The 14,989-nt window shown below is 29.7% G+C and overlaps 1 protein-coding gene across 1 annotated transcript; it reads right to left on the bottom strand.

The window, feature by feature from the left end:
- Nucleotides 1-319: 319 nt before the first annotated feature.
- LOC129967674 (uncharacterized) lies at nucleotides 320-13,950 on the bottom strand. The gene is made up of 9 exons (XM_056081903.1): nucleotides 13,872-13,950; nucleotides 12,531-12,587; nucleotides 11,399-11,506; nucleotides 9,594-9,644; nucleotides 6,650-6,706; nucleotides 5,392-5,445; nucleotides 4,453-4,491; nucleotides 2,916-3,192; nucleotides 320-623 (listed from the first exon to the last, which is right to left on the bottom strand). The coding sequence occupies exons 2-9, from the start codon at nucleotides 12,580-12,582 to the stop codon at nucleotides 605-607; spliced, it is 657 nt and encodes a 218-aa protein (XP_055937878.1). The 5' UTR covers nucleotides 12,583-12,587; nucleotides 13,872-13,950; the 3' UTR covers nucleotides 320-604.
- Nucleotides 13,951-14,989: the final 1,039 nt, after the last annotated feature.

Here is a 14,989-nt window from a genome sequence, read left to right on the forward strand (position 1 = left end):
TGTAACGAAACTTGTTCTAACTTGGCGAGGACTGTATGGCTCAGGGATAGAATGCTATGAACTGAAAGCGACAGTTCGCAAGTTCATATCTGACTGCAGGCGTTGCATAAAAATTTTGTGTTTGATTTACTTTATAAGAACATTCTAGAACAAAGAAGAAATAATTTCTGTATCTTTCTAAATATGGAAGATTCGAGTTTTGTGGGTAAAAACCGATGCAAGGTTAATGTCTCGAATTGAGATTAGCTAATGTTATCTTTCACTTTAGTTAACACACGGTTTATCTACGCGGCAATATAATATAAACATAAAAAAAAAGTGAATTTTCATCGAATCTTTTAATACATTAATAGCACTTAACAAAAACCTAATAACAATTAATGACATAATTTTCATAACATAGTAAAATCTTACTGTCGGTTCTCTTTGAACCTTTTACTTACAGTGTTTTCATAAATACAAACAAAATCAAAAGTGCGAAAATCGTCAAGAAATTACTATAAAAAATGCAAGTATTGCCCTCCACTTCTGATGGGAAAAAAACTGTTTACGTAGTCGGTCTTTTTTATACCCAAGGTCAGATATCAGGAATGCTGAATGCCATTCAGGGAAATCGATAATAGCTGAAAAAAGAGAATTATTATGACTTCAAAGATCGTTTAAATAATTTACATTTGTTAATCAGTAGAAAAAAATATATATCAAACAAAAATATGATAATTTAAAGAATAGTATGTAGTTCCTGGTCAAGTACTCTGACATCATGTCAACGATCCAAAAACATACTGAAAGTCCGCCATTGAAAGATTAATACATCATTTTTAGAATTGGCGATGTTGGCGAAAAATCATTTGAAAAATTAAATTCATTCTATCGTGTGATCCTTGGAGATTTTTTTGTTAATTCCTGGCAATAATATCCAAGAGCCAAAGCTGTGTTTTAGATGAGTTTTTTTTTTTCATTTGATTAAAATCAAAAGTAGAGACAGAAATACTATTGTACTCGCAAAGTTCCATACCAAATTTTGTATATTTAAGTTTTTGAGCTATCGCGTTTATATGCTTGTTATGGTACGAACCAATAGAAGAATACGTCGATATTCCTAACGGATTTGATTCCAAACATGATATGTATCTACATTTCAAACTACTCTTACAGTGGAACACATGGATTTCGTTTGAAATTTAATAGAAATTTATAAACTTGGTATGAAGACTATTCGTTTTCGAACTCAAAGTGGTTCAGAAACGTAGAAATTTGTCAATTTCGATTTCGAATTTTTTTACTGATTGCATTATATTTTATATTTGGACAAATAGAAATAATGAAGTTAGGTCGAAGAAATTTGGTATAAATTCTTAAAGCAAAATTGCAAATTCATTGCCAATTTGAAACCAACTGTTTAACGGGTCAAGGTCAAAGATGTATACCCAACTCTCTTCACTATACAGGGTGTTCATTAATTATTGTCGGGGTTTCCGTACCTCATAACTTTAGAATAAAAAATATTACGCAAAAACCGATTACGTATTTGTAAATTACAACTCAAAAAATTTTATTAATGATATTAAAAAGATTGATGAATTTGCACATGGCTGTCCTCCGTGGCTTGTAACACATCGAGACGAAATTCGATTTCCCACCAAGTGTTCTCCAGCATTTGTCGGGTAACATTTTGGATCGCAGTAACAATTCTGCGCTTCAGTTCATCAAGGTAGGGCACAGGGGTCTTGTACACAATGTTCTTGACAACCCCCCCATAGAAAGAAGTCCAGCGGTGTTATATCTGGTGATCTCGGAGGCCATGGGATTGGTCCACCTCTTCCACACCACCTGTCGGGAAAGTTCTCGTCTAAAAAGTCGCGCACAATCATGCCCCAATGTGGGGGTGCACCATCCTGTTGTGATATTTCATCTGGCTGATGTTGCTGCATCTGAGGAACCGCATATACCTCCAGCATGTCAATGTATGTCGCGGAATTTATTGTTGTTTCAGCAAAGATGAAAGGTCCTGTAACTTCAGTATGTGATAAAGTGCACCAAACATTCACCTTTGGGTTATCTCTTTCCAATTCTCGATAATCGTGCGGGTTCTCCGAGCCCCATATTCTCCAGTAATGTTTATTCACTTTTTCTGACACATGAAAAGTGGATTCGTCACTGAAGAACCATTTCCGAAGGAAATTTTCATCATTCTCAATTCGAGTCAAAATTTGTTCAGCGAACTCAAAACGACGCGGTTTATCATTCGGGTGTAAAGCTTGCACAATTTGCACTTTGTAAGCATACAGATGAAGGCGGTTATGGAGAACGTTCCATATCGTCGTATGCGGCATATGTAACCACACAGCTGCTTGTCTCGTTGATTTTCGTGGACTGCGAGTAAACGTTTCTTGCATGCGATCAACATTTTCCTGCGAAGTGCTCGGTCTTCCCGCTCCCTTTCGGTGTAAAACGCTACCAGTTTCCTGAAATTGTGTTAACTAGCATCTGAGAGAATTATCCGAAGGAGGATCTTTCTTGTACGTGGTCCTGAAGCTACGTTGAGTAGTTATGACTGATTTAGTTTCGAAAAACCACAATATACACATTACTTTTTCTTGCATGGTCGCCATTTTTATTTATGACGTCATAATTACCCAGACTGCAAATGCGCTAAGATCGCATTGTTGCCACGTTCTTTGTGTTGTAATTTACGAATACGTAATCGGTTTTTGCGTAATATTTTTTATTCTAAAGTTATGAGGTATGGAAACCCCGACAATAATTAATGAACACCCTGTGTTACGAATCTGAAATAAAGCGTCACACATTGTAAAATTATACAACAATATCTAAAGTATAACTTTTCTTCTGAATATTATTCGATAATTTATATGATAACAAAAATTTAAAAATAACGCAAAGACACGTACGTGGAATTGTTGCGTTCATCAGAAAAGCTGCATGCACAAGGAATATTCCTCGCGGGAATTCTACAGTAACCGTCTGCTTTTTTCTTTTGGCACTCACTCTGGCAGGTTGCATTTTTATAATTTTCGCAATTATCAGCGGCATCGCAATGGCAATATTTACCATTTCCTGGGTAGAGTACGCAGTGGCCTCCGCGGAAGATAAAAAATGTATTGTTTAAGCAATGCTCGTTACAACTTTCTATATACCCCGGATAGAGTTCTTCGCAAGTAGGATCACCTTGAAAAGAAATATACGGTCATATTTTTATTATTAGAACACAAAGAAAAAATTCATACAGTATATTTTAATAGTTCAACTTCTATCTAGATGTTGCACTATATATTTTTACGGCACCAATAAATAAAGAAAAAAAATGGGACACATTTTTTAAAAAAAAAGTTTTTTTAGAATCAATTAACCATTTAACATAGCATGAAATCTGATCTTTTTATATTCTGTCCTATTGCAATATATACTAAATTCGTCATAAAATGTTATATAAGCAAAACATTAAAGGTTATCACGATTTTCAAAATTAAAGATGCGAACATTTCATGCAGAGGATTTACTTTTCAGCAATATACCCCGATCGGTTATAATTAAAGTTCCACTTGGAAATGGTCATCAAATGAAAACTACAGGACCAAATGTTATCAAACTTAAAGAATATCATGAGAATTTTCTTTTCCAAAAAAAAAGTTCAAAAACTCACCACCAGGGAGGAAAATGGCGCTTTATGCAATATTGTTAAACAAAATAAGACATGTAGGCAATGTGTTAAATGTGTTTAATCGTTTCTGAAACGAAACTGTTTGTGGGGTTATGTAAAATCTCAATGTAATTGGCTTACGGCAATTTACATTGAGATTTTTTTGCAGATGTGCTTTACACGTAATTTGGTTTTCCAGACAAAAAGTGAGCTTGTTTACGATTCGTAACAATGAGAATTCTGACAATGTCTGTAATCAAAAATGTTCTTGTTAAACTTATTATGAATGCGATAGCATTGAAAAGCGTGCTTTGAAAAGTTATCGTCAGTAAGAGGAATAAACCCAGGGATATGCTAAGAGCTGTTGTTGAAAATGCAGTCATGAGATTTAACTTGTTTCAAAAAATGGATGTCACATTGGACATGCTTTGTAACACATTTCGGAAACGATGTCCTACAACGCCTGCTTCATGTCCTATCTTGTTTAACAATACTGCATACAGCTCCATTTCCCTCCCTGGTGGTGAGTTTTTGAACTATTTTTTGACTGAAAAGAAATTTCCATGACCTCCTTTAAACTATTACCAAGTTTTATAACATTTGGTCCTGTAGTTTTCATTTGGTGACCATTTCAAAGTGGAACTTTAATTATAACCACCCTGTACATCATTACAAATTCAGATTTCGGTTGATAAAAAATGATGGAAAATACGTCCATTCAATGAAAGTGTCTATGCCTCTTTTAGTAACAATGCACATTTATTACAGACAGATAAAATGCAACTTACCTTCTGTTGTCATCTTTATTGTTGTTGTAATCGGAGAATCTGAAATGAATGGAGAAGTTCTTGAAATAAGATAGAATAAAAAATTTTGATTATAAAAATAAACTTAGGAAGTAGAAATATTGAATTTCATTAACAAATAGGGGACACGATATTTCAAAAACGAAGAGAATTTGCATGCTTCTTAAATGCTCAATGAATTGATTCACTTCTAAATAACATTACACATTCATTCTTATAAAATATCATAAAACTAAAACATTTCGAGTTGAGGAAAGAGCTGCCCAGTTACATTTATCTAAATACATGCGAAATTTTCTCCAATCTATACAGATTGTTCTGAGGCATTTTTAAAGCATATTTGCTTTATGCATCAAATTTATAGATTTGGTTAACATAACTGATAATGACTCGTATCATTATTTTGCATGCATTCTGTTATTTTACAAAAGGAGGAAAAAGAATTATCCGAATCACGATTGAAAACTTTGAAAATTTAACCAATTTTATCTCTACGTTCCATTAGGTATCTGTGAGAAGAAATTTACAATATTTATTTAAATTCTTCTTTTTGCTTATTGCCTAAGTTAAAAAAAAAGATACACTTTAATATTTGAAGTATTTTCAAGAATGAAAAGAATGCGTTACTTAATCTATTGTATAAAATTTGATTCGCTATGGAATTTTTCTTAAATTCCTTACTATGCCTTCTCTTACCAAAAATGTACAGTAAATTTCTTTTCTTACATAAAATGTACTTTAAATTCTTTTCTTTGCATAAAATATACAAATCAATATTATAACTACCGCAATCACATCGATATACAATGATTACACTGGGTAGAAAAATATAACAGAATAAATACTGAAAAACTGGAATGAATGGAGAAACATAAATCTAAAACTTTTCATTAGAACATAATGAATTGTATCGCTACTTACTTGTTGTTAGAGATGAGTCATGGCAATACTTATTCAATCTTTTGGAGACGGATTCTGAACAAAAATATAGCTTTATTAATCATATAATATCCTACACTAGATATAGAAAATGGGAAAAAATTATCAATTTTTAAATTTAAAAATAAGTTGGATGATGGAACGACAATGAAATGTTTTGACACTGTTTATTATACAAATAAAAAATAGAATAAAAACATATCAGATAATAATAAATGATATATATCTTCAAAATAATATAACTAACATATGTCTTCAAAATGATGAAAATTTTAAATCTTTTTAAAGAATGGTATTTAATAAAATCCCCGTGACATGCCCATCAAACCGTTCATTGACTAGAATGGTTATAGATACAAGGGTATGCTTTGAAAAATAAAACAATTCTTCCAAAATTAAACTATTTTTTGTCGCCGAATCTCTAAATTGAATAAAAATTAAATATCGAATCAAATTTCATTTTTATAGATAATATTCATTCCTTAAATATTTAAAAATGAAATTTTGAGTCTTTAATCTGAAATTAATTGAAATAATAAATTATGAGAAAATAAAGTATTCTTGAGAAATAATATATTTTTTGAGCTAAAATATATTTGTTACAATGATATGAAGCAACACTTTTATCATCCAGCCATTAATTTTAAATTCAAAATACCTTGTAATATATGATATAATTTATCGAATCTGGTTCATAACTTGTTTCGAAAAGTACCACTGTTTAATCTGAAGAAAATTCGACTCAGTAAATAATTTTTAAGGGAAGGCAAAATTTTGCATTTTGCATTATATTTCATACATTTAAGTTTATATTGTGACATTTTTATATTTTTATTGAAAGGTGATGAACCACGGAACATTCCACTGGTTACATAAGGAAATGACGGTTCTTATTTCTATCCAAAAACTTGGATGTTACTTGACTTAGCATTTGTTACCTTCTATTTTATCTTTGTATGTGATTATAAAACAAAACAAAATTCCATAAAGAATGCTCTTAAAAAATTCTCTTCTTGGCTATAATATCTTTCCTAAGTATTTTTATTTTATATCATTATTATTTCACACTTATCATAAATAGATAAGCAATATACATTTAAATATTAATTATTTTTGCACCGGTTGGGAATAATTTGATATTTGATTCTTCTAAGTTTCAAATAATTGAAAAAATTAAAATATTCTTATTCCTCAATAGTATTTCTTTGATTAACAGGATTTTTTTCTTTTTCGTACTTACTCAAAGTTCTTTTTGTTGTTTTGCATATTGCTTCAGCCCCTTTTACCGATGAATCTTCTGCGAAATAACAAAAAAAGTAAACATATATATAAGCGAATGCTGCAGGCATTTTTTATAAATGTCTTTAAAGGGTTTTATGTTCATGTCAGTAATACATACATTGATTTCTTTCGAGTTTTTCAAGCAATTTTTAAGAATGACATAAATCAAATATTGTGGTTGTTTTCTTGAATTTTTATTATTCAATTATAAATATACATTCATATATTTTTTTCAATTATATATATTCAATTATAAATATACATTGATATATTTTTTATTATTCAATTATAAATATACATTCATATATTTTTTTCAACATATATATTCAATTATAAATATACATTCATATATTTTTTTATCAAAATGTATCTTTTTTTTTGAAGTTTAAATATAATCATGTAATTAAATTATGAAATAAATTGTTTTCATTCTCTTATCCATTTTTTTCATACTTGACAACGTGATGAAATGCATTCATATTTCAATTTAAAAAGATATATATGATATTTCCTTGAAGACATTATATTTTCATACTGTTTCAGAAACTTAGAAAATATTTACAAATCACACGGAATTTAAATACCATAACATAAGATCTGAAGTAAATATACTTTTTTTTTTTTCGAAAATTAGTTCAGATTTTTTTTTATTTCTGGATACTTTGGCAATTATTGGAAAATCATTTGTGTTAGATAGACTTCTACTTAATAAAACATTGACAAAGTTTCTAAAATTATTTGTTATTAACAAGCCCTCCCCCCCCCCTCAAACGATCCTTTCAAAAGATGTAATTACGCATCAGTTTGTATTCTGAGAACTGCTGCTAAAACAAATAGATCAATTCAGAGAAAGGCCCAGAGCATTAAATTTTCAGCTATAGAACCAAATATTCAAAATTGAAGGGGGAAAATACTCTTTTTATATATACTCATCATTTGTGTTAGATAGACTTCTACTTAATAAAACATTGACAAAGTTTCTAAAATTATTTGTTATTAACAAGCCCTCCCCCCCCCCTCAAACGATCCTTTCAAAAGATGTAATTACGCATCAGTTTGTATTCTGAGAACTGCTGCTAAAACAAATAGATCAATTCAGAGAAAGGCCCAGAGCATTAAATTTTCAGCTATAGAACCAAATATTCAAAATCGAAGGGGGAAAATACTCTTTTTATATATACTCATAGCACATATCAAATAATAAGGATATATATACTTTTTTCTATATATCCTAATTTGATATATTGGTATACTAATATATCAAAAATATCACTATACCAATAGTAGTAGAAGTAAAGTAAATCAGTATGAAATTAAGCGCATTATAACCCCCAACCCTTCGATAAAAACAATGATTTTATGCTTTTGTTCTATAATTCGATGAGTATACTAAAATCCATACAAGCATTCCCCACTCCCATCCCCCCAACTAGTTCAGCTTTCCTGATTCTTCAATGTTTATATTAATTCAGAAAAAGGAACTTGTCATGCAATCTGCTAGAAATTTCAACGCCATATTTTAATTTTAAATAAACGAATAGTTTTAACTCAAATTGCGTATGCTATTTCAGAAGTTGATATTTCTAACATACACTCTGATAGTTTTATTTATTGCTTAGATTTTGTATTAGTTGTGAAAGATGAAATACTTTCAACAAAAAGAAATGATAATTATTTCAGGAATCTTTTCTTAAACTGTTCCCAGGGTGTGATTCTAACTAGGGGTATTTCAGTCACCTTTTAAGTGCTTGGTACTTTCCATTACAATTGATTGATTGTACACACACCGACCTAATATAGAATGACTTTCCTTCTCAGTAATTGGAAAACGACAGCCTAAGACCAAGCTAGGGTTAAAAGTTTTTTAAACGTACCGTTTAACTAAGGAACTTGGATGTTAATGGCTTTTAATTTAACATTTCATCAATACTAACCAGGGACTGTACAATGATTTGACATACAACACCAGTAATCATAAGATCAACGTTTCTCAACCAGCAGTGCGGATATCCAGATGAATACTTGAAATGGTTACAAAGGTTATGCAAAAAATATATAATATTGGAAAGATTGAACATAAGAGGAAAAATGAAATTCTGTTATAATAATTGATGCTTTCAATTCACTTTATGTTTTGTTAAGTAAAATCAAGGTAATTAATAGAATCCGATACATTTTTTATTTAGAAAGATATGAATATTTTAAATTCACTTTAGGGATATATTTTATCTGGGGGATCAGGACTTGTCCAGCGGGATAGGACCATCGACTAACATTTGATAATATTACATATATTTGAAAAAAAAATTTACACAATGTGGGCAGCAATTCGATATTATTTTTCTCTTATGAAATATTATGTCTGTGGCGAATTTCAGGTAATATCAGCAATAAAATAAAATTGAATGACTGCACCATCGGCGACAGCAGCACTGATGGGAACTGTGGTTGAGGCCTAAAGGTCATCACTAGCCACGTCACAACCCTTCCCTAGGGAAGTACGTTCTGTCATCGATTGGAGGTAGCCAACCCCTACCTCTTTCTGTACCCACCAGGGCGGTGAAATCCAACCATCATATCGAAAAATTTTCAGCATTATTTTTGAGGTCCCCTACCGAATGGGAGATATCCGTGGGACAATTAAAACTTTATGTACTGTAAAATTTCAGAGTGGATATAGTACGTGAATTATATTATAATTTTACATTATAAATATGCGAATTACAAATATTTACACATTATAATATACAGCCTCTCTAAAAGGGGTACAAATAAATAAAAGGTTGAGAAATACTCTTTAAGAGCATCTAAAACAGCAACGATGGATTAATTTTACATGTTTTTTATGGGGGGGGGGGTCGAATATAGTCAATGGTATAACATTGTGCTTGTAAAATACATACTTGATCGAGGCAGGTCTGCACATGCTGATTGAACTTGATCAGCTGTAGTATCTAAATTTGAAATAAAAAAAAACACATAAAAGTTAAAATATTTGTGTCAAAATTAAAGGTTTTCTCCGGAGAAACTTTTTTTTAACAAATAACATTTGCATGAGAAAAAGATTCTAATTAAACTTTATTTCAGATTTAGTTACGTTATTCGAAATTTCAAACTATTATTGTCACAATTCATTCCTTTCCGAAAAGGAAAATTGACTAATTTTTCTCATTGTTACAATCCAAGCGTAGTTTAAAAATTTAACAATTGACAATAATAAAGTATATTTAAAAAGGCTATATATCCAAAAATATAAGAACAAAAGTATTGTTTAAATCAACATTGTAAATTCGTTCCAAATCAAAACTATGAATATAAACATCATTCTTTTATTTACTTCTTTTTAGTCCCATTTACCTCAATCTATTTTTCAAATATATCTATACTATTCCTAATTTACAGAATTTCAATTCAATATACAAAGCTTATCTTTACTATTCCTAATTTACAAAATTTCAATTCAATTTACAAAATTTTTCTTTACTATTCCTAATTTACAAAATTGCAATTCAATTTACAAAATTTATCTTTACTATTCCTAATTTACAAAATTTCAATTCAATTTACAAAACATCTTTACTATTCCTAATTTACAAAATTTCAATTCAATTTACAAAACATCTTTACTATTCCTAATTTACAAAATTTCAATTCAATTTACAAAATTTATCTTTACTATTCCTAATTTACAAAATTTCAATTCAATTTACAAAATTTATCTTTACTATTCCTAATTTACAAAATTTCAATTCAATTTACAAAACATCTTTACTATTCCTAATTTACAAAATTTCAATTCAATTTACAAAACATCTTTACTATTCCTAATTTACAAAATTTCAATTCAATTTACAAAACTTATCTTTACTTTTCCTAATTTTGACTTTCAATTCTGACAATTAACAACTAAAGTGTTCATAATCATGATTTTATGAAGTCCACTTGATAGTAAAAAAAGAATAATAATATGATTATTACATTTCATTGTTTTTGAAAGTCAATCGGCATTTTAAAAGCAAAGAATATGGTCCTATTCAGTCAGAATAAATCTAAAAAAATGTGTTACAGAAACGGAATTATTTTATTATTTATTATAAATAAAAAGCACTTTTATAAGGTTTTTACTCAAAAGTAGTTGCATGTGTTATAAATTTGGTCAAAAGAATTAAAACTCCGATTTTAAATTTGTGTATCAGATTAATGCTTTTATGATGAGATTTAAATTCTTATAATTGATTTCAATTTCACATTTATGTTTAGTTCAGATTTTTTAATTTGTTTTCGGAACTGTTGTGCTCCAAGCGAAGGAATTTTGCAATAATGGCTATTTCAGGAGTTCATTAAAGTTTCAAAAAGCATTGGTAAGAAAACCAATGCATATAAAGTTAAGATAACCAATTCGTATAAGTTTATAAACTAATACCATTAACTTGTGTCAGAAACCAAATTTGAATTAATTAATTTTGATTTATTTATTTTTTTAAACCATCTAAAACCTTTCTTTTTAACAATGTGATATGATTAAGTAAGCCAAAGAGTTGAAATTTTCTTTGTTCGTTTGCTTAATTTATACTTGATGTTTTTTGCAATTTATTTTTGCCTATTCCAAAACTGTAGTACTTCGTACTCTATGATTCTAAAAACTCCATAATATTGTTTAGGGAACTTATAATTTGTGTATTACTTAGAATGTAAGAATTCTACATACCTGTAATGCTCTTAATTCTACACAGTATATTGTCTACAACAGGTTTTATAGAGCCATCAAATCCAAAATTTCTCTTTACAGAGCCGCCGATTCCAAGTCTTCCTGACTCTGTTTATTAAAAAGTAGAAATTATGAAAAAGAAGCAAGAATTTATTGAAAAATTAGTAAATAATAATGGAATTAATAATAATGGAATCCTTTTATGAGTCCATTTAAAACAGATTATTTTCCATTAGATAGAGATTTACCCAAAAAAGGAGATATGTAATACGTCGTATTTTATAAATTGATACTTTAGGTCTCATTAAAAAATAAAATTCCGTCTGATCATTAAATATTATGAAACAAACTAGTAACATGTTTAATCAATAATTTAATTCTAATTTTGATTTTGGAACTTTAGAAGAAAAACGAATTTAAAAAAATATGAATTTTTAACAATAATATAAGGAAACTCAATATTTAAGAAATATATTACACTATTTATCTCTAAGTTTGAAATACTGATTTGGTTCCTTCATTTTTGCAGCGAAAGAACCAAATAAGATTGTACTTCTCCAGGAATATTTCTAATTGTATAAGAAATTTCCTTAATTTATTTCTTCTTAGAAAAATATATAACAAGTAAATTTAATTATTTTTCTTATTTGATATTAATTTCTTTAATCCAAATTCCAAATCCCAAGATCTTAATTCCAAAATTTCCTTATACTTTATACAAACTCTCCATTATTGTTTGAAACAGATGACCAAAAAATGCTTCATAAACTCATTAAAATTCCCGACAATTTTTATAACTGGGATTATTAAAATGTTGCATATTTTTTTTATTCTCGATATCAATATTTTCTCAAGAAAATTATTTGTATATTTTTGTATAGTACATGTGACACTAATAATCATGAATTAAGAATGTGTCGAATTGTTTACACATTAGTCACTGTTCAACACATTAGTCAGTCTAGGAATCATTTTGTGTATTGATTAAGCTTTCTTGAATCCTTTTTACAATTAGATAGAGATAAATTTTTAAAAAATTGCCCCCATAGTAATGCTTATACATTTTGTAATAAATTGCTAAGCATTCTGTACATTTCATGTGAAAAGAAAAAGATTCCTTGTTTAAACTCACGTGAATTCGTCCTTAAAACAAAAAAGATGAGTAAAATGCCAAGAACCTTCATTCTTCCTAGAAATAAAGGAAAGAATTATGCGTTAATAGCACTGCACTGAACTTCCAAAATACTTTTTCAAAAATTCATAATATATTCATATAAAAACTCTGACTTCCAAGCTTCTTTTTCTATAGAACTCTCCTAGTAAAGACTGAATTGAAAGGTGTTATGTAACAGAGACAACGAAGGGAAATTAATGACTGAGGTTTCAGTACTTTTCATTGATAGTTTGAAATTAATTTACAGTTTCATTATTAAATCAAAAAGCATTTCGCTTCAAAAATTTATTACATCAGTAAATCATTTAAAATTATGAAAATAACATAATAAATCACTCATGGTAAACCAATCGAAATTAAGAAACATTGTATCATTTAGACTTCACTTTATTTATTGAGAAACGTTATGACTGTTATTTTTGTTCTTATGAAATTGTATAGAGTCAGAAAAGAATCTTTGGAACAAAGAGTAATTAGAGATGATTAGTACAGTACACATTGGTGAAGCCTTAATGATCTGAGAAACATGTATCTTGATCTACAACTTCTCTGAGAAATGGGGACGCGGTAGCCTGCTGGTAAAGTCTCGGCTTCGGAACCGGAGGGTTTCAGATTCGAGACCCGATTCCATCGAAGAAACGTCGTGCAAGCAGATATGGTACACGCTAAATCCATTGGGGCCAAATGGTTGGAGTGGCGTGTAAATAATAAAAAATTGGGATATTTCATAAATTATTTTAAAGTATTAGCTATAAAGTTCAAAAGAATGTCGCGGTATTTACTTTAAATACAAATTTATGAAGTCACTTTCGAAAGTGACACTGTTATATGCTATTAAAATTTCCATTTTCAGCTACTGCAATCAAGACCAGAAATGAATTGAAAAAAAGGCAGTGGCCTGATGGTAAGGTTTCGCCTTCGAAACCGGAGGGTTTCAAATTCGTGACCCGATTGCACCGAAGAACCGTCGTGTAAGCGGGTCTGATGCATGGTAAATCCGTCCGGACCAAACGCCCTCCCGCTGGTGTGGTGTGGAAAGTCGGGTGCCAGATCAGGTGTTGTCCTCGTCATCTGACCACAGTTCGAAATTACGAGATCCGTCCAAAAATAGGCTTAGTGTTGCTTTAAAATGAGACATTAATGTAACTAAACTATTTTCTGAAGAATAACTTCAGATCTATTTCAACAGTTTCTTTTACAGATTTGTTTTATGGTTAGTCTGCTGTATTATTATTATTACTACTATTTAATTTAGTTTAAAAGATACAAATGACAATGAATGTAACGTAAATCACTCACTTTATTTCCCTGTTGCTGACAACTTCATACGTTGCGAATGGAAGCCAAAATATTTCTTGCAGCGAATTTCTTGTGTAATCTACACGATGTGTATCTCAGCTTTTTAAATATACTCTCAGCTTTTTAAATATACTTATTTTTTCTAGTAAGGAAATGTTTACATTTCTATGGATTATTTCGCATACCAGTATGGCTTATGACAAAGGTTTTAAGCCTCTTGGAGTGGAATTTATTTTCTGTGCCCTTCAGAGAAGAGCTTTATGAGCTGAAGAACTTCAGAAGTATTTCATATATGAGATGCGTGTGTGTTAAAACGTGTCCAATGGCTTATTACTGAATACATGAATGAATTAAGTATTATGCGAATGTCATAATGCGCAATTCCCAAGAAAAATCAATCGAACAAAGAACTGTTTTAAGAAAATATAAAGGTATAATTATAAGAAAATGCAAACTTTACAACAGCAGTGATCAAAAGTAGCTGAGAGAAAAACATTGTTCTTTACAAAATATACTGTTCACAAAGAAAAGAATTTTCCATTATCATGCTCGATTAACCCCAAGCCATTCTGATTTGTTTATACTTTTATAAAGCATGTTCGAATATTTATTGTTTGAAAAGAGTTGAAATATTTCACTTGGCTAAAATTCATTTTTAAATATGCTGTGCCAAACATATAATGTGGGCAAAAGTCTTATATTAAAAGTTGGCTTTAAAACTCATCTATATGTAAAAGATTATCAGCTTGTACGGTCTAAAAAAACAATTCCACCACAAGAAAAATTCTATTTAGAATAGATTTTAAAAATTTCTCGTGAAACTGTAAAAATATTTATCATTATTAAGAAAGTAAAAAGGTGAGAATTGGAAAATTTGTGGAGAACGATATTTAGGCAAGAGAGGTTTTCATTTTTTCTGTATTAGAGTAATACTGAAAAAAATGAAAGAAGAGAATGAATATTCTCTGGAAAACTAGCATTGGGCATTGGTGTGTTCCACATTTAGAGGCGGGTTCCTACATCAATAAATGCTTCTGTTTGACTTAAGTGAGGTTGACTAATAATTTGTAAGAGCTATGACGACCCTTATTTTAGAAAAATTTTGATAATACTCAATT

This window comes from Argiope bruennichi, chromosome 1, assembly GCF_947563725.1.
Source record: "Argiope bruennichi chromosome 1, qqArgBrue1.1, whole genome shotgun sequence".
NCBI classification, from domain to species: domain Eukaryota; kingdom Metazoa; phylum Arthropoda; class Arachnida; order Araneae; family Araneidae; genus Argiope; species Argiope bruennichi.